Source organism: Vanacampus margaritifer, chromosome 2 (genome assembly GCF_051991255.1).
Source record: "Vanacampus margaritifer isolate UIUO_Vmar chromosome 2, RoL_Vmar_1.0, whole genome shotgun sequence".
Lineage (NCBI taxonomy): Eukaryota > Metazoa > Chordata > Actinopteri > Syngnathiformes > Syngnathidae > Vanacampus > Vanacampus margaritifer.
This window is the reverse complement of record NC_135433.1, coordinates 18,088,710-18,113,042: the sequence shown is the minus strand read 5'-3', so window position 1 is coordinate 18,113,042 and position 24,333 is coordinate 18,088,710. Positions and strand designations below refer to the sequence as shown.

Here is a 24,333-nt window from a genome sequence, read left to right as displayed (position 1 = left end):
TTCCCCCCAGCAATGTCGATGAGGTGTTTGGAAGCACCAGCATGGCGGGCTAATGGCTGCATGCAAAGCCGAGACAAAGGCAGCTGACGGGCGGCCATTCGCTTCCAATGAATCCCCCCCCACCCCCCTCTCTCTTCATTCCTCCTTCACCTCCATTACAATCTCAGCTGTCATGTTTGCAGTAGCCATTTTCTTACTCTTCACCGCATATAAGCCACACGTGCTTGCACAGTAGCGCACTATACGTTGCCTTTCAACACGTTTTCGACTAGGTGGGAGATTTTTTTTATTGTTGTGGATGAAGCACACGAGACCAATGTGTGTGTGCGTATGTGTGTGTCATGCATGGGAGGAGGTGGGGGGCTGCATGCAGGGGGTGTAAGGGGCCCGTAAATTGCGAGGAATATTTATATTATATTATTTAATTCAATGTAATATTGCCCTGCTAGCTGGAGCAAAATTAGATTTTATTACTAAAAATGTGATTATTGATTGTTTCCATTTTTGCATTTTAATCTAAATTTTACATATTGTTTGTGCAATAATATCAAATGATAATAATACAAATAATATTAATATTAATAAAAATAATGATAATGAATATTGTGCTGCCTTCACTTGATTTTCTGTTGAGAAATAAGTCGTGCATGGTGAGTGCACTCTAATGCATGCACACACACATGCAACGATCGAGAGGTTGATGACGCATCTTTGAATTTAAATGTCATCCATCCTTTTTTCACGTGATATATTTTTTTAATATTATAATTATGAACCGATTGTTTTAATAGCAGTGCATTGAAAAAAAACAATTTTAAAAATAAATCCGAATTAAGGAGACAATAGGACGAGTAAGCAGGTCTAAAATGAAGAGCTGAATGTATTTTGTAAAAACGTGGATGTTTTATGGCGAATAACGAGCGAGTGGACGACCGGAAGTAGGAGCGTGCAGTAGAGCGAGGCTTGACCGGGAGAGGTACGCTAAAGCCGGCTTGATCGATAGAGCAAGGCCCGTTAGGATCTCCACTCAACAAAAAAAAAAGAGAGAGCCTCTCGAGTAGAGTAAATTCAATGAAGCAGCACTAATGTCTTGTTTTGTGCTCGCCTTGCATCATTTTGCTTCCATTTCTCTCTCCTTCTTTTTTTTCTGGGCAGAAAAGATGATCCGGAGCGACGTTTTCGGCTGCGTGAGCCCCGCGACCGACTGAATGCAACACACACATCCCAAGCAGAGGATTATTCTATGGGCTGCGTTTGATTTTCCTCACCGGACCCCATCCGGATTGCGGATTATTGGACTTTGTCGGGAATGGAAGGACGGGACTTCGCGGCTCCGGCCCACCTCCTCTCGGAGCGGGGCGCCCTGGTGCACCGAGCCACCTCCCGGATCGCCCCGTCCGGCCACAGTTCCGTGCAGCACGCCGGTCACTTCCCCGCGGGGAAGTACTACCCGTCACACATACCGATGGCTCCCCACTCAGGTTAGTCCAACATTCAACTGACGATTGTCCGAACTCACATTCACGAGTGTGAAGCTTGCAGCACAAACCTGATGGTGATTAAAAAAAAGAAATAAAATGACCCCCCCCCCCCATCAATGCTCTTAAGGAGTGACCGTGGACACTTTAACTGCTCAGATAGCAACTCATAAATCACCAGATTTTTGTGCGTGTATATTTTATTTATCACGTAGGTTAAAAGCATTTTAAGCAAACTGTTATTGCAGAATTAAGTAAATGTCACAGTATTTATTCAGAAGTCCTTAAATTAAATGTAATACCTTTTTAAAAACCAAACCCGGCACGCAGTTGTTGCTTTGAGAGATAAACCTTTCAACACAAAAATAAAATGGAATGTCTCGTAAAAATGCAATGCAATGCAATACCTTTTAATGGCCTTCATTTCTGCAATTTTGTTTTACTACCATGGAATACTTTTTTTTTTTTAAACCCAGCAGTGGACACCCGGGTTATTAAGGGAGGGAGTCACAGCAGTCATTGATACCTACCAGTAGATATCACAATACAGCAATTGCGCATTAATCGAAATCAATATTTACGTGATGGCTTTTCTTCACTACATGGATAGTGACCATTGTTTTGTGCATAACGATGTTGTTGAATTCATTTCACTTTAAATTGATATGAAGCTAATATAGTCAATTAGCACAAGAAAATTAAAAACGAAAAATAGGAAGTAGACAATTTTAGGCTCAGAAATGTACATTTTCTTAGTACCTACTTTTTTTTATATTAAGTCTAATGCATATTGCAGTGATTGCAGCAACCAACTTTCATAGATAAAAGCTTTTGACAAAAAATTAAAACAGTACCCCGCTAGCATCTTTTTTTGTTTTTGCGATTTTCAGGATACTATATTGTGATATTTAGTAACAGGGTATTATCATACAGCGATTGCGCAATAAATGACACACGCGATGAAACGTCATGATACCAATGCAACTTCTGTTCTTCAGTTTTCGCTAATGTCTCAATTTATTTGTTTTGCACATTGAATTGTTACACTTAAAAACAATATAAATGTTGAAATCTAGATATAGATATATGTAAACATCGTGAGTTACAATACTGATAGATGGAGAATTGTTCAAATGTTTACATGGAAAAGTGCCAAGACGGCTCGCTAAGGATTTGACTGTACATCATGGCCTGTATTCAAGGACAAATTTTGATGAGAACACATGCAAGCAGTTGGTATGCTTACATTTCGCAAGATGGCAACCTGTGCAGTGAAAATGCCAAGACAGATGGATCAGGATTTGACATCATTTGATAGGGATTTGATGTCAATGCATCTCTGCCACTTATTCACATCCAGTTTTAATGCAAATTGATGAAATGCTAACATATTCGCAGTTGGTATGCTAACATACTAGAGCAAGATAGCCACTTGAGTAGAAAGTGCCATCACAGATCAATAAGACATTTTGGAAACTTGGGTGCTAGTCAGCCACTATTTGTAATGAGAATTAATGAAATGCTAAAATGCTAGCATAGCACTCAAGGCAGAGTGAGGCAGATTAAGGCAGAGTCTACATCTAGCCCTTATATTTAGGTACTATTTCTCATAAGAAGTGGTGAAATCGTTAGCCTAATAGCATGATTGCCCAAGTAATTTGAAGTGACTGTCACGATAACAATAGAAAATACAGTAAAATACAGAAAATACAAAAATGTGGTTTTTTTCATAATATCTGTGTAGGTTGACCGTCACCCAGGTCACGGTAATCTTCTTTGTTGTCATCTTTTTTTGTTGTTTTTCCGAAAATGGTCAGAAATGATTTAGGCTACTATTATTAGCCTAACACAATGCTAATGCACACACGAGTGAGTTGATACTGTGCTAGAAGTTATACGATACCAATGTGATATGATTACGTTGCTATAGTAACACGTTTCGATCAAATTTAAGACCTATGTGAACAAAACGCGCAGATGTATCAAATAGCTCACGAATCCCCCTCCCCCACCTCCCACAACAACCCACTGATTATTGATGCTTCTGCCCATCTTAATCTCTGTTACGCCACAACATAAAAAAAAGAAGAAGCAGAAAATACAGCAATGTTATCCTTTGAATGACAGATTTGAGGATCAAGTGTCGTGTTTGAGGATAATCAAGGCCTTCATTGTTGTAAAGACGTCTTGGGCGCGCGTTGTGGAGGGTCGCGGCCGCGCAAGCAAACCACGCTTTGTCACTTAGCGTTGATGCCGTCGTCTGGTGGACGTGGGCTGCGTGGGTGAGCGCGGCTTCGCACGGGTGACGGTGCAACGATGGGTCGGGGGGTGGGCGGCAGGGACCGGGTGGTCCCCCCTCCCCCCTGCGGCGTCCTCCTGAGTTGGCCTTCAAAGCGTCGGGGTGCAAATGTGTTCACGGTGCACGCGCCAGCTTTGACAAGTGACTCAGGAGTATTTACATTTGTGACACTGCGTTCATTTAGCATTTATTAAAAGCGTGTGTGATGCAACTGCACATTTTAGAGTGGGCAGTCAAAGGCACACCTGTACAATAACATCTTGACTGCCACACCGGATTATCTTGGCCAAGGAGAAATGCTCACCAACAGATTTACACCAATTTGGCTACATCAAAAGTCAGCACATGGGACCAAAAAGAAAAGTGGTGTGTTTATGTATGTCATTTATTTAAACTTTTTGGATTCTAATTGCAGTTACTTGATGGTAAGAAAGCAACGCAATTTCTGCTTTTATTACCATCTTTATATTTCTTCATTATTCACTGCCATTGACGCCTATAAACATCAAAAATTTATTTGAACTATTTCTATTAGCTTAACATTTTTTCCACTTTTGTTAACAAGAGTATGAAAACGTAGACATTTTTTTAAAATAAGCTTTTCTATTAAAAATTAGGGTTGTGAGGCGATTACAAAAAATTGTAATTAAGCGCATGATTTCACTAGTTTTATATCTGTTCTAAATGTACAATATTTTTTTCCTAGGTTTTCATACTCCCGTTAACAAAAGTGGAAAAAAATGTTAAACTAATAGAAACAGTTCAAATGATTTTTTGACATCTATAGCCGTCTATGGCAGTGAATGAGTTAAATTCAACCTTTTTGATATTCATCTTTACACCTAATAAGAGAGAAGCAGAAATACTAGTTGATGTATGAAAATGGCGTTGTTAAATGTTTTCAAATGTTACCATTGCATAGCCCTTTTGTCATTTTCAATGGCAGGCTGCATTTAAGAGGAGGCCAAATAACGAAGAGCTGAAAATGAAGATGCCCAATGCATTTGCAAAATGGTGTCATTCACATTGAAAAATATGACATGGAATGTAGAGAATTTATTAGCCTTTCATCGCTCTCCATTCATGTTTGCTTTTGACACACATACACACACATACACACACTTGTCTTTGTATCACCGTGGGGACATCTCATTGACTTGATGCATTTCCTAGCCCCTTCCCCTAACCCCAACCATCAAAAATGATGGCCTACCCCCATTCCTTACCATAACCTCAACCACAACCCAATTCAAACCTAAACTCTAAAACCAAGTCTTGACAAAATGTCCCCACAATGGTAGTTAAACCTGGAAAAACACGCGCGTATGGGCCCCACAATGTAGCAAAGACAAAACCACACACACACACACATACACAAAGGATGGATGGAATATCTCTTGTGGCGCACCAACACGAAGACTGCAAATGCCATCGCTCCCGTGCACAAGCAACACAGGTGGCTTATTGTTCTCTCCGCTCTCGTCACTTTTGGGTGTGACGAGAGACAAAACCTTATCTCGCGATTCAGTCTTCCAAATGTCTTCAATTCGCTGCACATTTTCAGGCGTTGGAAGTTTAGAAATACGTACTGTATTTTCAAAGTGAAATAATTTTTCTTTTACAACACCATATTCAGTGCCAGGCTATTTTATATGTGACATTTATTATATCATATATAAAATGAGATTTTAAGTGTAATGCTTTTTGGTGGGGGTGTCTTAAAGGGATCATTGAGCCGTGTTCTCCAGAATGAATGTGATAATTATTTTTCATCAACAATGAGGAAAAAGATAGCCAATCACGTGAATCAGCGGTTTTCTGGGTTTGCTCAGCAAACTGAGCCATGATTGGTCGTGACTCGTTACCTGTTTCCTGAGCACAGGTGATATCATCTTCAGTCAACAGCAAGTGTAAAAAAAAAAGAAGAGTTTTTAAAGGTATTAATTGTTCATGAAAAATAATGAGTTCATCATATTAATTATAGACAAACTAGGATCTTCTTCCTGTTGAAAATGGCTCAATGAGTCAAGTCTCCCTTTAACCTTTCCTACAGAGGGACGCATAAAGAAACATTTAAGGATGTTTTGCTTCATTGTTTACTCAACATGCTAAAACCAATATAAATGTAGGTTAAGATATTATGCGTGTATGTATAGAACACTTCATTTATATTCCATTTTTGTCATAGGTTACATATGCTGCATTTCTATTTCCTGGGAAAGCAAAATGACTCGGGAATGGTCATAGAATAGAGAACACACAGAAGTTCGCCAAAACTTCGCAAATTTACCCAAGCCGTATGTGTATTATTATTATTATTATTATTAACAAAAAAATAAAATACAGTTATATAGGAGCATCCATCATTTGCTGATTTTCACTATTTGCAGTCGGAATCATCTTCCATCTCCCACCAGTAGTTGAGGTCCAACTGTACTCTGTTTCCAGTAAAGTTTTTATGGTCAAAATGTTTTCAAATTATTAATATCAGTGTCGTTTTGACATTAAAAAAAAGGGTTGTTTTTTTCCAGATTTTTTGAACATATAGAATTTGTGATTAGTTGTGAGTTAACGAGTGAAGTCATGTGATTAATTACAATTAAAAACATTTAACCGCTTCTTGCCCCTAATTTGTAATAATCTTTTTTTTTTAAATGAATTTATGGCAGTGAATGAGTTAATATTTGATTAATCCGGCAATGATTTTTTTCCCCCTGAAAAATTGATTAATCAGATAAAAAAATAATAATTCAACGCAAATTTCCATCCCTTTACTATACAAAAACAGGACATGCATGCAATGCACACACATCAGTTACTGGTTTGATGTCTAACGTGCAGTGTTAAGGGGAGGGGGAGGGGCCGCAATTCTGCACACAAGCTGTTCTGGAGTTGGTTGCAGGCTCCAAAGTACGAGCTGCGGACGATCAGTTTTCGTGATTGGCATTGAAAGGCATTGATTGAAATAGGCTGACCATATATTGTCCCACCAAAATCGGCCAATCACAATCGGTGGCTGACCGATCGCAGTATCATTACTTTGAACAATAACAACTAAAATGTACTTCTTTAAAAACACAAGTGTAGTCAGTCACATCAAAACACTCCTGCAGGGCCTTTTCCTTGTCTAGACCGAACACACAGTCTTTATGAAATTTAAACATAACATAATCCTTCATTATGTTATTCTTCCTATTTGTTCAGAATTGCCCGTGTGTAATTTTATAATTATAAAATATATTGCAGTCTGACAACAAAAAAGAGCCGCGACACCCAAAAGCCCCCAAAAGCCGTACTTTGGATACCACCATTATGCATTTTAGTTTACATTACATTACACATTAGTTTCATATGATTTTTTTTTAAACGCTCGAGAAGAGAGATTATATGACAATTTCAAAAAGGGGCAAGACAACTTTCAATAAACTAAACAAATTTAAAAATGCTTATTGTTCTCATGTAAACACTGAAAGACATATTTATTTGTTTATTTTTTTTAGCATATACCATCACATTAATTTGTGATTGTATGAAAATGGCTGTGGTATACGCACACATACGTATACAAAAACATTTTGACGAATAGTGGTATTGGCCTTTTTTTGTTTGTTTGTTTTTTTCATCTGACAGCCAATATAAGGTAAATCTAAAACCATTTTAATCTCTGAACTATTTATTTAAAATTTCAGTTAACTTTATAAGAGATGCTGCTGACCCTGTGAGCCTTCTGAACCGTTTGTTTTTGTTCGACATTAAAAGAAAGAAATGTGAAAGTTTAAGATTTCAGGTATTTTTACATTTTGGAAAAAAAAATATTTACTGTTGAAAACAGTAGAGACTTGTGGTGTTTACTTTTTTAGTTGCCATTTAACTTTTTAAGATGTACTGAAAACCCTGGTAGCTTCCTGAACATTTTGGTAGAAATTTAAAAGGATGTCTATGGTCCAAGATAAAAAAAAAAAACTTCTACATTTTGAAAGGTCTGAAAAGTTGTTCGATAAACATGCATATAACAAAGAAGAGAAAAAAAATGAATATCGGCTCCAAATATCGGTTATCGGCCTCCTTGACTACTAATATCGGCCCTGAAAAAACATATCAGTCTATCTCTAGTATTCAATGATACAAGTTGACCACTGTTGTTGGTGAAAGCAATAACAAATAGAAATGGTAGGTAGATGAAATCCAACCCGATAATGGTGACGTTGGAGTCGGTTGCAAAAAGCACCAAAACTGTTTTGGCTACTCGTCAACACGACAACAGCTTTTATGCAGTAGAGAAAGATAAGATGAACTCATGAAAAGGACTCTCAAAGTAGTTTTTATGTCTAAACCCTGAAAAATGCATGCTTAAAAACGAGAGAAACAAAACCTCTCGGGTAGGATGTCCGTTGTTAGTCATTAATGTCCCCATCCATTGTCTTATATGCTAGCGACGTTAGCCCCACTGAGTATCTTGTTTGCAGAGAGCGTCGGATCCCCCCGGGGACTAACCTGCACACCGGTTGACATGAATATTTAACAGACACAATGAATATTTCAAGGTTGGTGTAAAAAAAAAAAAAAGCATGGTGATAAGGTGTGCCATACTGTCTGTGATAATAGCGCGGCAGTGTACAATGTTGCTTCTAAAAATGGAAACAATTTGTTTCACTTCCGAAGCAAACATGTTCATGTTGTGGAGTACATTACGGTTCGCTACACACCGAGCGACGTGGGGTTCGACAATTTGTTTTCATGAGTGGCCAACCGTCAAATTCACGTTTTGCTATGATTCCAAATTTCAATCAACAGTGAACGACATTACAGATGCAACAGCCAATTAAAAATGTTGTATCACGTCAGATTTGTTTCAGCAAAACAGATTCAAATTACGCAAGCAAAATTCAGAAAAAATGACTTTTGTGGGTACAAAGTGGCATCCAGCTGGCCAAGTCATAGCAATAATGCAGTTTTCACAATAATATATATATATATTTATATTTACGAAAAAGTGGAGAGTTTTTGTCATGGAAACACTACAGTAGTATAGTCAATGGATGGCGTAGAAAAGGAAAAACATTTCTTCCTTGATATAAAATAAAGAATAAAGAATGCATTACAGTATATGTAGAGCCTCAAAACTTTCCCTCCTGAAAAGTACACCGGCCACAGATTTTCCATTGCAGCCAGTCGATGAGCGGTGCTGAGTCACCTACAGTATTTTCTTTTCTTTCTCATGACTGTCCAGTTCAGCCATTTCACTGCGACATCTGGCATGTGGCGGCTAACAAGTCATGGATGTCAAATTCATTTTTCATGGTTTCAGTACAGTATTTTCAGATTTGCGCCTGCATTTCATTGTTAATTATATACAGTGCCTTTTTATTAGAGCTGTCAAACGATTAAATCAGATTAATCACATCTTAGAATTTTGATTAATCCCGATTAATCGCTTAATTAAAAAAAGGCTTTTTTTTTAGCACAATTTTTTTCCCACCAAATTTGAAGAGCACCAGGTTATGTGTTAATTCTTTTGACATTTAATGTTATGAGGACGTCTTCAACATTTTTTGACCGACTGCACACGCTCATCCTCCTCTTTTTCTAATCAGTTAATTACTTGCATAATTTAAAATGGAAAAAAAAATGACCCCAATATTTTGACATGAAGAAATATTCTAAATGTGATACGCAAACATTTATTAAATGCTTATTGCTAAAACACAACCTGTGCTACCTTAAACGTAGCCATCCGCTGTCACACTAAAGGATCATCTATGGTCAAAATTAACAGTTCGATTAATCTGCCTTAATTCATGATTAATGTAAAAAAAAATTGTGATGAATCAATCAATTAACGCTTTAACATTGACAACACAATTTTTTAAATAAATGATAGCTGTAAAAAGGGAAGAAATTTTCTATTTAGGGACAGATTTTCAGCTAAGAAACCTGAAGAAAATGCACTATTTTATTCAGAATTTTGATATTTTGGGAAAAACTGTGATGTTGTCGAAATACCATACATACAAAAGGGTAATATCACAGTCGAGTACGGAACATATGAACAACCATCTTATCCATTAACTATTAGCGAAAATCGCCAATCATCCTTACACGTGCACACAAAAAGTAAACAAATTAATTAACCAAAAGACACGTATGTCCTTAACTACTAAGTAAACAGTAATAATAGTTCAAAGAAAGTAAATACACAATTTGCCACACTGGACCACAGAAAATGATTTTGTGGGCTTGATGTGGCCCCCATGCCTCGAGTTTGACACGTGGATTGAGCGAAGCGACTCTTCGCTTGTCACGTGGGCCTCCAAAGTCAACAAAGCCAACAAAAACAGCGCAAAGCACCAGATTACATGAGAAATTCAAATTCGTCGAAAATCCACGACCCTGTCAGTCCATTTTCATTTTGGGAGCGTTTGTGACGCATGCCAGGTGTCCGGTTTACGGTTACACTTTTCCCAACGTGACCGCCGCTCAACTTTTTCCAGAGCTGTAAACTCATTTAATGTGCTGGACTTGAGCGAGTCGGTTGACGAGCTATCTTCTGTTGACTTGGGGGACAGTTTGCACTTGGCTGTGGCGGGGACGCGCTGGAAGCGGCCTTTACTGCCGGCCTTTATGGCAGGGGGCTCGTCTTTCAGCCATGTTGTTTGAATGCCGCGCCTTGCCCGAGGTGTGCTGGTGTGAAAGCAGCTGTGGGGCGAGGGGGGGTGTTCTACAGCGAGAGGTCATATATGTGTCATCCCGCACGTTCAAACTTCCACTTCCTGGGCATCTCCCCACGCTTCCCTTTTCCACAAGCAGCCCCCCGCAAATGCTTCTTTTGCAGGAAGAGCCTGGTGTCTGGGAAGCGGCGGCCTTCCTGCCACTTGGGTTCGAGCCGCCGTCCTCTCAGCCCGCACCATTGTTGGCCTGCCCGGCTTTGTGCGTGTGTTTTACGGCTGCTGTTAAAGATAAAAAACAGCCCCGTCCACCCCCTTTATTGTTCTCTTGTAGGATGTCCCTGTCATTCTCCCAGTTTTTACGTCCGAGCAGCTTCCCCCTTCAAAGGTTAGCCGGCCTGTCTGCCGTCTCTCTCGCTCTCTCGCTCTCTCCCCCAGTTTTTTTTTTCTCAACCAAAGGGGAGATAAATAACTTTACGGAGACTTTTATTGAACGTCTCATTGCTGAAATATCCCGTGGGTCTGAGGACGCTTCAAAGACAAACACAGGTGTCTGGAGGGATTAGCAAAGGGGCCGCTTACGACCCGGGCCTGCCTTTAAAAAGAATCAAGACGATTGTGTGGGGTGCCGCTTGATTGTGACCGTGGCTGTTTACAACAACTGATAAAAAACGGCGGCGTTTTGGCCCTTTTGTGACATTGGTTTCAGTCGAGGGTTGTCACGAGATGCCTTCTGATAGCGCCTCCTACTGGCCTGGCATGCACAGCGCAGTGTTTTCAAATCATTGTCAAGGGCAGTAGTGTTGGATACCACTTTTAAAGACCAATACCAGTACTAGTACTCAGCTCTTGAATAGCCACCAAAACTGATACCACTAGTACTTTTGATACATAAAATTTTCACCTAAAAACATTGGCAGACAATTTTAAAGAAACACCTATATATTCCAATATAGCATTTTCCCGTACAATTGCATGAAATTAATGGCAATTTCTATTCTTCTACTTTCTAGTTCCCAAGACAGCGGCCGTTACTAATATTGGACAATGTCGTGAGTACCAATACCTTGAAATAAAGCTGGGTATTATCTTGAAAGTAGCACTCTAGCGAGTGACATCAGGCCCTGGAGTCATTTTAGTCCCCATTTGAGAGTCTGGGCGTGAGTTGTGGCGTACAGCAACTCTTGTGAGCGTTCTCATTTTGTATTTGACTGTTCAATAAACCACTTAAATGTATCCATGACGGTGGCTCTCCTTGCCCACATGGGAGGGCACCACAGTGCATAAGAGTGCCTTGATTGCTCCATTTTCTTTCCACTTCACTCGAATGGTAACCATTCTGGAGCTTGATAGTGACCTAAATTTTGGCACACACAGCAAAAATATATAAATGAATATATGATCTACCAAGTGATGACTCGTTAATCAAAATAACCTGCATACCACTGCACTTGACTAAATCCCAAATTAATAAAAATCTGCAAGAAGGATTCTTCTGAAAACATAGTCTGCAAGTGAAACCTATCAACATTGTACCCATTTTTACGAGTATCCCCTAATTGTCATGCTACCTGTGATACTTTTATTTTTTTGTTTATTAAAAAAAAAATATATATTTTAGCTAGGGGTGCACGATAATACTATTTTCGACCGATACCGATAAACCAATAATTTAGAAAGTGCCGATGTCGCTAATCGATAAGTAAGCCCAATTGTTTGCAAAATCAACTTGAATACAAATATACTTTTGAGTCCTATTATAAGGCTAACTTGTAAAAATACATTTGGGGGTTTGAGCACAACTTGAGCCACAGCCACAACAGATGGACAAACGCGGCAAGTCTATTATTATTGGCGGACTTCTGTATTATCTGGTCCCCCTGTGTGATGACTGGTTGATAATTGCCGATATTTAGCAATTATAGCGACATCACTATTAAACCAATAAAATTGGAAAATACACAAAATATTTGCAATTTGAGTGCAGAAAATACATTTTTTGTCCTTTTGTTACTGTCGGATGGAAACCTCCAATTCACAAATTTTAATTATTGGTCAGACCCCGTATGAGCCCCATACCACCCCCACCCCCCGAACGTCCACCCCCCCCCCACACACACAAATTATTGACCAATCGAAAATGTTAAAAAAAAATAGCTTGATGTTTGCAATGGTCCATTCCCATTGCATCATCAAATATAGCAAGTGATGGTTTTGGAGAAGGAGTCCACCCTGCGCCAGTGATATTTAATTAACAATTAAAGAAAATTTTTTTTCCACTAATGGAAAGCCAGTCAAATTAACATGAATTGTTAGAACGGGAAAATCAGTCATGCTATTAAAAAAATACACATGTACACACAAAATAATGGATAGGTCTACAAAAAAATCTATCTGCATTTTACTTGGACATTGGACAGTGACAATACATATACAGTATCTATTGTTAGTTTACCAATAGTGCATGGTGAGAGATAACAATAGCTAGCAACGTGGAGGCATTCAAACCGACTTCACCTAAGGAGCATTTCATATCATTTGACAAAACTGATCATCTCCATCGCTAAAAGCTAAAAATGAGCTTCAAATACACATTTGATGGAGACTTTCACAAATTGAAAAAGGACCACTTCAATTTTGGTCAGCTTTCGAATGAGGGAGGCGAAAGATTTTATCCACATCTTTTTAATTCTAATTCCAAAATCTATTGTTGACAAGAAAAAAAATGCACCCAAAACAACTAGAGTGGCCCTGAGTAGAGTGGCGACCTCTGCCAAGGCCAAACAGTGACGTCTCATTCCATTGCAGTCTTGTAGGTGATGGTGAGAGCGCCTCCATCTGTTGGATGTGGGAGGTCACTACCCAATTAGGCCCCAATCCAAAACAATCGCCTTGAGCTTCTTGTGCTTTGCGAATTAATAATCGTAATGGAAGACCCCTCCCCTTTCAAAAGAATGTACTCTTTGAGCATCCCAAACCGTCACGTTGGATGGTGATGGTCTTTTGAAGATGAACGATGACTCACAATGTCACTCATTCACTTCTATAGGACGCATTGTAGATGTATATTAAATGTGCTATTTGTATCCCGCTGCAGCAGCTGCAAGTGGGAAGCACACTGACAGAACATGGGGATGGGGCCAAAATCCATTCGGATCCGACTCTGAGCAAGCCCTTTTGTGTTGGCTCCATCTACATGGGCGTGGGGGTCGGGTGGATGAGGGGAGATTTTGGCATGTCACAGGTTCGTTGGGGAATTGATGCGATATGACATCGCCGTCGAGTCAGGGTCCCCACAAAATCAAAACCTGTGCAAAATGGCACCTCACTGGTGTTGCCACCATCCCCTGACACTCCCAGCGGGACCCCAGTAAATTACAATGGTCACGGAAAAGTCTGTCTCTCCCTCTCTTATGACTACAACTCAGTGGAGTGCATTAGATTGGCAGCAAATTGGTAATGGGTTAGCTCAGTTGCTATATAAATGTAGCGTCGGACATGTTAACAACAGTCCCTTTTCTATTACGTCATCTTTGTGCCTCACACTCCAGGCATCACAAATCGATTGAAACACAAACCAATTGTTACACAAATATACCAGGTGGATTAATAAGCATGGGTCGACTGGTCATGTTTGAAGAGTGAGCCGCAGCGATGACACGCTAAAGAGGCGAATGAATGAATAGCATTTTTATTATTGTGCCACGCATACAATAGTACGCCCAGCCCGCATAGTCTTTTATGACACCAAACAATCAAATTGACCAAAGTATGGTACAAATAAAAGTTATGTAAAAATAAATTAATAAAAAGAGTCTATATTGTCTTATTTTTCAAGCTTTAGAGATAAAATGTGCAATTATAAAAACATTAAAATAAAAAAAGCCAATTAATCTTTTCCTCATTTGGCCTTAGAACACATCAAGACTCTTGTTTGACATCATTAAATACTGTGCATATAAGACACACCCCCAATTTTTTTTTTACCCAAAATTACTCAAAATATAGAATTTTAGCATTCCATTTTATATATATATATATATATATATATATATATATATATATATATATATATATATATATATATAAAATACTATCCCACGGAGCACAACTGGTGAGAAAATCAGCCTGCAAAAAATAAAAGCTTCACGAGCGGGTGGAAAAGCAAAGAGGATTTTGGCCAGCGAGTGGCCAAGCCGCCCGCCTCCGAAAGGGCACTTCAAACGGTGCGCCACCCACACTACATGGCGTGGCGCGGTGCCACAAGCCCCCTGGCCCAGAGCACGGGGCGTGTACTCTGCGCCGAAACACAAAGGAGACCCACGGCCGAGAGCGGCCGACGGCCTAGCAGTCTCTTGGATCAGCTTTCAGGACGCTGGATTTCATAACCATGCCTTGTCTATTTTTATGCTCGGTGTAGAGAAGACAAGAATCCATCTGGGTTTTCAAACTATTTGTTCGCTTCCCATGACCGAAAGAAAGGAATGGAAATATATTATAGTACATTGAATAGATTATTTTTTGCTCTTTTCTGATTTGTTTTGTCCAGCCCACCTCAGTGAGTGGCCGCGTTGCATGTGACAGCTGTTGGACATTATTAACGGCTCATGCAGAAAATCCAGATTACTTGTTTTTTTTTAATTTCAAACGTATTATTGTAAGCGCTCAGTGACGGGAACAAAAAAAAAAAGGGAGCCGTTGTGCCCTATTGTTGTCGGCAGATTTGTGGTGACAAACAACAGGCGGGGTTTGCACGCATGTGTGTGTTTGTGTGTGCGCTTTCTCGGACAGCCTGACTCGAACCAGGCACCCCGTGGTTGGTTTGGAGGCCCAGACAGGTGCATTGTTAACCCTTCAACGTCTGTCTGTCCCCTTCTCCCGTCCGGATTCCTGCTCTTAATGCAGTTTGTCTACTAGAAGCCAACCAGTGGTAGCGCATCCAAAAGGGAAAATCTGAATTTCTTTTCCATATAAATTCAGCTCAGCAGTTGTTCATGTGTTTGCGCAGCGCTTTCTCCTTGGGAGGTTTTGGTGGCCATATGTTTGTCTTGTTTGTTTGTTTGTTTGCGGGATTAAGCAAAAGCGACTACAAAACTTGGTGGAAGGTTCGGGCAGGAAGAGTCCGACTTGGGGGTGGATCTGGATGAGGGTAAGGACTTAGGGGCCGTTTACACAAGACCATTTTTTATATGAAATTTGTGTATAGCCATCACTACTGTAGGGATGAGCGGCCTTATTTGCAGGTATTGAGTAGTGGAGGCTAATACCAGCCACTGATACTTAATTACCTTACCTTACATTACAATTACATACAACACTGATGTCTACTCATGTCTTTTCATATCCCCTTTGTATAAACAGCTTCTAGTTGTCCATGTAAAATTTGCCGTTCACATTTGCACATATAGTGTTCAACATTGACTACGGTCACCACATACGCGGCTGCTTTCATTTTTCTCTGTCTCCGCCTCATGTTATAAATGTGTACATCTATTTTGGCCATTCTTTGCTGTTAGTATTCTTGTGTGCTGTGAGTGAGTGTCCACGCTGTTGCTGTAAAAGCAGAATTTCCGTATTGAGGGTGTAATGTAATCTCAAAAAAAAAGCCCGCTGTCGTTATCTTTCCTGTCTGTGCGAAGACGTCACATTCATTCACGGATGACGGAACAGAGGGCTGTTGTTGCGTGTGTCACTCAAGATAATGAGCTTGATAACGCTTCGCCAGTTAAGTGCATATTTGCTGTGACCAGCAGAGAGACACATTACTCCCACGACTCAGATTCTGAACTCAAAAACACACAGAGTAGACTTAAGAATACAATTTTGGGTAAGACCGGGTGGATAAGTATTTGGTATGCAAAAGACAGATGCTTTTGCAGATTTGCGTGAATGCGCATCAATTTAAAAAGCACATTGTCTGTCTGTTTGGAGAACTTTGAAAAAGCAGAAGAAAAAAATCCCTTTTTCCCTCCATTGCTGGCCTTTTTATTGGGTTTACAGTTTGGTACACCAGAACCAAGCGTTACTTGGTCCAGTATATGTGACAACATTCAAAACTTCCAGAACAGTAATACTGCCAGCTGGGTTACATAGACCTGTTATTTGTGCTAGAGTATTTCTTTTTCAACGGAGACGCCTATGCCAATCTTTAGTGAGAAAGACTTGTGATTTTCCTCGGCTATCATTCCAACATTGGTGTTTGATTTTGATCAGTGAACGGTCTTTCAGGGCCTTCCTCATCTTTGGTGTTGATGTCCTTCTTTCGGAGTTAATGCAGTTAGGCAAACCAGCTCATTTGTACATTATAACTAATAATTGGACTGATATGTAGAGCAAAACTTTGCATACTTACTGGTTTACTCACACTGTCTCAAATTTTAGGGGTAAAAAGTGACCATTTATGGGCAGAGCTGTGCCAGGGTTTGGATCACAGTGTTTGCACTACTGTATATCAAACACATTCTCCTCAGGGCAAATACATTTGAGTTTGATTGATTGACAAAAGAAAAGCATTGGTAAGAAATGATATGAATTTCTGTGTGATTAATGTCTGTTGATCCAAATTGTGGATTTTTTTGGCTTTGGCTGGTTTAAGCACGGTGGAATAGTGGTTAGCACATCTGCCTCCCAGTGCAGAGGACGTGAGATCGAGTCCGGCCTTCGGCCTTCCTGGGTGGAGTTTGCATGTTCTCCCCGTGCTTGCGTGGGTTTTCTCCGGGTATTCCGGTTTCCTCCCACATTCCAAAAACATGCATGGCAGGTTGATTGAACACTCCAAATTGTCCATAGGTGTGATTGTGAATATGGTTGTTCGTCTCTGTGTGCCCTGCGATTGGCTGGCAACCAGTTCAGGGTGTACCCCGCCTACTGCCTGAAGCCAGCTGGGATAGGCTCCAGCACCCCCGCGACCCTTGTGAGGAAAAGATGGATGGATGATTGACAAAAGAAAAGCATTGGTAAGAAATGATATGAATTTCTGTGATTAATGTCTGTTGATCCAAATTGTGGATTTTTTTGGCTTTGGCTGGTTTAAGCACGGTGGAATAGTGGTTAGCACATCTGCCTCAGTTACAGCCTAATGTTTCCATGGGCTCAAGGTCACGCACAACTCTAAGGAGGACAATTGGCAGCGGGACAAGGGGACGGCGGGGGCACCGTTGCAAAGGATGAGGTGCGGCGTTAAACATATGCAGAGATTTGCCATTAAATATACATGCCGCATGCTTCTTCAGGATGTGTCACGCCGTTGGTGAGAAAACAAAGATTAGCAGCAGGAATTCCATTTTAATAAGTCTCAGGAGACCCTCTAACCAGCTGCCTCGTCCTCAATCCAAAGGGGACTTGTTGCTTGGTCTTTCTCGTTCTCCTTCTTCCTCTGTCTTGCTCTCTTTTGCTCTTGCTGACTTTGATTAGAATAAAAAAACACTTCTCCCTCCCCTTCTGCTTTTTATGTCAAAAGGCTTGTTTTACACGCTGAATTCTTTCATTTCTGTGTGTTCTTTGTTGATTTTTTACCCTTAACCAGTCCATGAATCTAACATTGCTTGTCCTCCCTTAAGATACCCATCTGCTTTTTTTTCACGCGGCCACTAGGCTACACTGCCTCCTCTCTCTGCCGATGCAGTACCCGTTCTGAGGATGGGGGGCAAATGACGGACCGCTCAGCAACACATGTGTGTTTGTCTGTCGGTGCTACATGCGTGGCCGCTGACCTACCCCGTGGTGGACGTGGGGGTGTGGGAGTTTGGGGTGGGCTGAGTGAGATTGTGTGTTTTCACAAGAAGGACAGAACGACAGAGAACGAGAGCAGCGCAACAGCGAAACTAGATGAGCATTGTCACATGCTGTCATACACTCGCTGGTGCGTGGCAAAGTGACGCGCACATCCACACACACACACACACACACACAGTTGTCACACGCACTAACACGTCTTGCTTCCCAAGAGGCCACGAGGCCAGTGAGACAGAGCGAGCTTGAGAGTCTGGTTTGACTGTTTATATCTAATTATAGTGACAGAACTATTTCTGCAATCGCGGCCGAAGCTTTTTATATATTTGTACCAGAGAGAGAGAGAAAAAACAAAACAAAGCTCAGACAGCTTTTTCTCACAATGGTAAGTGGTTATCTCGCCTGCAGGCTCAGTACAGTTACAACAGTAGGCAAAGCGGGAGGGAGGCGGAGGGAGCTCGCCCTGCATCGTAAGCCCTCTTGTCCTCGCTTGACATCAATGTGCAAATTTACGAGAAGCCAGGCGATATATTTTCCCTATTAGCCAGGGTGATACGCTCATCGGGCCACTGGAGAAGAGTCATTTCGAAACTTCTGCCCCACGGGTTTTCTCCGCGGACCCGCAGGAAAGTGCCGTCCATAAGGCCAAGTCAAAACAAAAGGAGGGAGAGAGTTGAAGCAAGGGATTAAGTTGTGTAAAATGTATCTAGCCTTAAAGAGACGGGGGCAGAGCAGGAGTTAATCCTCAAGCTTGGTGGCTGATATGCAGCCGTGTGGCTTTTATTACCTGGGGGGCGGGGAGCGAGCACTTGGCAAGAATCCCCCAAAGCGGCCTTGTCCGAGTCCCAAAAACAGATAATTATGCTCGGCAACATCCGGCGCTAAATATGATGGGACGTTTCAACCCTTGTCGGACAGCAACAATTGCTTTCAACACGAGGAAGCAGGGTAAACAAGTCTTTGGTGTAAAAACTAGAAAAATTCCGGCGGAAATTTTGAATGGGACTGCTGACTCTTGTAAATGAGTTGAACAGTTTAAAATTTAAACGACTGGAATCGGTCAAGAAATGTGGAAGTTAACCATAATCAACATAAACAAAAAGTATCTTACTGTCCATAAATAAAATGTAAATGAGCTGAACAGTTTAAAATTTAAACGACTGGAATCGGTCAAGAAATGTGGAAGTTAACCATAATCAACATCAACTAAAAGTATCTTACTGTCCATAAATAAAATGTAAATGAGCTGAACAGTTTAAAATTTAAACGACTGGAATCGGTCAAGAAATGTGGAAGTTAACCATAATCAACATCAACTAAAAGTATCTCACTGTCCCTTTAAGAAAAATGCACTTTCACGCACACACATTTGACTTGGAGACATCACGCACCCACAGATCTGAGTTTTCGACTGTTCCCTTCTACCCAGTCACTGTCCCACTTTTGATAGGCCTTTGATAGGATACCTCAAATGGCAGGACATTTGCAGATTGTCTTAAGATCATGGTCATGGTTCAACATTCCAAATCATGCTCTGGCAAACAGAACTAAACATGGCAAAGGATGCACCTGAGACAGGTGTCCCCATCCCCCACCCAAACACATTTAAAACAAACAAACAAACAAACGAAACGGCTGCTCGCATTGAGCACAATCCACTGTCGCTGCTGTGCAACATTCAGCTCTATGGCAAGCGCATTAATTAGCTTACACAGAGATAAAGGCGCACTGTCAAGCCAAGGTGTAACACAGCGGCTATAATGATAGCTCCATTGTGGGCATGTCGAGGAGAGCCTCTGATTAATAGTGGGGCGAAGTGACAGGTAAGTACAGTAAGGAACGCTCCCTCTGCTTCGTCAGTCTTCCTTAACTAACATGCTCTCAGAACTGGCGCACATCGCTCATCTCACACGCCTACCTTACGTACAGCGAGCCTAAAAGAGACGTTTTTAGAAATTACCATCATAATTATTTTCAAGCCAGATAATTTGCCATTTTGAAGTTTTTCACATACTCAGAAAGCACCATTTTTTTGTTCTTCCTGGTGAGCCTGTGCATTTAAGTCAATTTCCTTTGCAAATTTAGCCCCTGAATGCAGTTTCACTTGGCAACATGAAGTTTGATGTGTCATCTATCATGAACCCATGCCTGAAATGACACAGGAAGTCTGCTGTTTTGTCTTGAAATAGCCTCTTCCACTATACTTCTTCTTGATATTGCTCCCCAAATCCTCAAGTCCTCTTTCACTTTGCTACATGATATTTGGTAGGTCTTTTTTTTTTTATCATGTATATAGCCACAAGGAAGTCTGAGAAACTCAGCTCCTTATAGGCGAGGGCAGCCATTTTAGTGTCATTTTGGCCACTTGTCTGTCTGCTCCCAGATTTTAACTACAGTACGTGACGTTAAATCTAAAAAATCCACAAAAAAAATAAAATAAAAATAAAAATAAAAATAAAAATAAAAATAAAAATAAAAATAAAAATAAAAATAAAAATAAAAATAAAAATAAAAATAAAAATAAAAATAAAAATAAAATAAAAATAAAATAAAATAAAATAAAATAAAATAAAATAAAATAAAATAAAATAAAAAAAAGGGAGAACAATGATGATGACATGTCAAATGATCAATACTGAGCTCTCCCCGAAAAAGAAAGAAAGAAAAAAAAAAATCTAAAAAATCCAAAGATCTCGTATTGATGGAGAGAATTCCAAGGCTCTTATTAGATAATTCGGCCAAATTCCCCTGCCTAATCAGAAGAAACTTTTTTTGCCTGTCATCTAATGTTGGTCAAAGTGTAATGATTATTTCAAGGAATCACTATTAAAAAGGGGCTGAGAGGGCCCGTTTGTCACGTTCCTGATGGCATGGTGATGGGGGGGGGTGTACATGCACGCACACACACCATGCTTTGCCACAGTCAAGAGTCATGGGATTGATGTGGCACAAGTGGGACACAACTGAGGACAATTCCCAGGATCCATCTTGATCTCGCACACTGACAGACGAGCTACAGCTGCAGCCGCGTCAGCGCTAGTGTGTATTGCGAGCGTCTGCGCTTGGGAATCCGGGGTAGGCTCTGTCAGCTGTTGGAGAAAAGTAAACTATTAGTGGTGGGAGAAGGCAATTATTCCAGTAAAGAATTAGAACCACTTCTAATTGCCGTGAGGTTGGGCAATGATTACATGCTGGCTAATGCTCTGACAGACCCCTCGCTTGGCTGGCTCTCAACGCCGCCGAACCGCTTGTTGGATGCCTTTTGGTTCTACCGTATAATCGGGGGGCACATGTGGGTGGCTGCCATGTGGATCTGTGATTAAACTTCCATTCAAGCGTGGTTTTCCATGCTTTTGTGCAGTTTTCCTGCTTACATTCATGCAGCGGGCGTGTGTTATTCTGTGTGGTAACTGCGCCTCGCGTGTTCCTCGATTGCATTATCGCAAATGCCTCCCGTCACATTATGGAACGAGCGCATGTTTTGCTTGGTTTTGCACGTGTTGCATTAACGCGTGCGTGTACCCACAGGAAAGAGCTTTGCCAAGCGTTTCGCATGCGGTGGAAAAAGGAAAGAGGGAGGCAGCTGAGAGGGCAGCATGTGGGGGTGGACAGGGCGCTGATGCAGGTGCCTAATTCTGCCACAGCCCACGGCGTGTTGTATTCCGTCCCAACGCCAAAGCTGCTCGGAGGATGTAGTAAATCTATCTTCTCATAACACTGATTACCCGCTCTATCACAACTCCACACGCAGATAGAGGTTTAGAAAATTTTAACCAGGTTTGGAACAGTTTAATCCTGTTTACCATGAAAAACCAAGGTCTGGCTTTGGTTTTCAAGATAGATGAGGGTGTGGGATAGCTTGCGGCAGCTGTGAAACATGACAATCACAATATCTTGACAGTCAAGACTCGAACTGCTTCAGATCATCTCGCCATTGTATTCGTCATCCATTCTCTCATTTCTTGTCCTCATTCGGATCAGCATCCCAGAAATGGTTGTGTTTGACCTGAAACCTGTTGAAACCTGTTCCCAGGTGTGCTTAAGCCTCCTTAACGGAGCCATTTGCCCTCAAGTTGCACGCAATGGCAGTTTTAGGTCACCATTCTCTGTTTCTACATAAGGTTAGGAGGTTAGACAGAGCAAAAAATCATGTGCGCCGTTTGCTGCTGATTGCTTCCAGGGTGAGTCATGGGTCTTAGATAGCTGGGGGTGTTTAAAGGGCTACCTAGGGGATTATACGAGACCTTTACGAGGCCTCTCCACAAGGGAGGACTTGCTGTAGATTATTTACTTAGACAGCAGAGATTATTTAGTGATGAAAAAGGTCTTTTACCTCCCTGGTTGAAAATAGTCTTTACTCAAATTTGCACTGAGAGTGGAGGGTTATCAGTACGCATGGAAACTGAGTGGATCAATAGCGCCCAAAACAGCTAGAGGAGGAGTAAGATGTTCATTTGGGGGAAGCAGGGAACAGCTATGTGAGATGCTTCTAAAAAGGATTACCTTTTAAAGTGGAAAGTCGAGTCTCGCTGCTATTTTAGAAACGTTATGGGGACTGGTATTGTATTAACACCATTTCTGCTCTCAGTTTGTATCCCCATTTGACAGATCTCCTTTCAGAAAGTGGAGCTGCTTTGAGGATCGATACGGCCACGCGGTCTACAGTACACACCGAGTAGTACACACATGCACACTTTCTCTGTCTCATCTGTCATTCGAAAGACTTTTCTCGGGCTCTGTGGGTTCTCTTTCCAAGCGAGCAGATGGCGAACATTCAGAATGAAAGCAGATCCTAAGTCCTTTTGGACCCCCATCAATCCGCCTCAGATTGTCCTATGAGGGGCTCAAGTTTCCAAGGACCGACTGAGCCTTCCTAGCTCCCCCCAACTGGGTTGTAGTCACCACCCTCCAGTCTAGCAATTATGCTTTTACAGCTCACAACAGCGCTACTTTACCTTGACTGGATTGTTGCACTCCACCAAAATCAACAGAAGAGAGTACCTCTCCTCACCACGCTTAACCCATATTGCCACATCCTACCGTGGGCGTAAAATTCTGGTATAGAGGATGCCGACAGTCCTCCAGCCACCCTAACTGCTTTTTTTATGTCACAGAAGACACGGGACATAATTGAGCACTTGTGACCCACGTTCAAGAGATTTTGCAGCTGCACTACTGTGCCGGTCAGGCAGGCCAAAAGCCACAGTCATGAACAGCAAAGCTGTACCAGCGCACCATCTGGATAGCGATTGCAAGCGGGTTCTCGTTGGTTTGTGTGTGTGTGCACATAAAGTTGTGTGTCTGCATGAGAGCGAAGATTAAGTCTTCCAAGGGAGACCTCATACTGCCCCTGCCCCTGTATACTGATTTATGGGTTTGTGTAGGAAATTGCTCATTTGTCACTTCTCATCTCTTTTTTCCCCCTCATCATCCCCCTTCTTTTTTTCTCCCTGCTTGCTCTCGCAATGGTCGACCAAATTTTTCAGCTTTTCCAGAGAAAGGAGCAGTGACAGCCAGGAAGAAGGCAACTTCTTTCTATGGAAGCCGACCTGACGTGTCGAGTAAAAGAAAAATCACACATCTTCAATGAGAACAATAGATGTCTTTCTGCTGGTTTGAGCATAATAGTTAGAACTAAAAAAAGAAAAACATTACAATGGAAACCTGTTTGTTTTGGATGGTTAGGATATACACTATTCAGAAAGAAAGTTATTGAAAGGCCCCTCTTAATTAATCAATTGGCTAATTGTGGGACAGGACTAATGATACTCCTCTCACACTGAGCTAGTCCCAGTGCTGGTTTGGTACTGGTGATAGTGGTGGTAGCTTCCTATTGGCAGACAACCAACCCAGAGATCCAGTATTACGTCACCAACACAATATCCAAACGTTACCGTATGAATCTGCATTTAGTAAGTGACTAGCGCTGTGAAATGGCATTTGAATGTTTGCGCCATGGACCTGGGGTCATCGCTCCCAGCCGCCGATGTCCCTCTGAACCGCAATGAGCTCTACAAGTTCTAAAAATCAAAGTACTCCTGCTCTATTTGGCGCCAGTGCAGAACCAGGACTGGCAAAAACCCAGTGTGAAAGGCATATCTTTAATCCACTGCATGCTTATAAAGGTTTTTGGATGGCCTTTTTCTGCTCCGCAATGACT

The 24,333-nt window shown here is 41.2% G+C and overlaps 1 protein-coding gene across 3 annotated transcripts in view; it reads left to right on the top strand.

The window, feature by feature from the left end:
- bahcc1a (BAH domain and coiled-coil containing 1a) overlaps positions 1-24,333 on the top strand; it is a 76,043-nt gene that overhangs the window by 1,029 nt on the left and 50,681 nt on the right. For all 3 annotated transcript variants that reach the window (XM_077557109.1, XM_077557110.1, XM_077557108.1), the window contains exon 2: positions 1,156-1,481. In XM_077557109.1, the coding sequence (XP_077413235.1) occupies positions 1,310-1,481 (172 nt within the window). In that variant the 5' untranslated portion in view covers positions 1,156-1,309. The remainder of the gene's footprint in view (positions 1-1,155; positions 1,482-24,333) is intronic.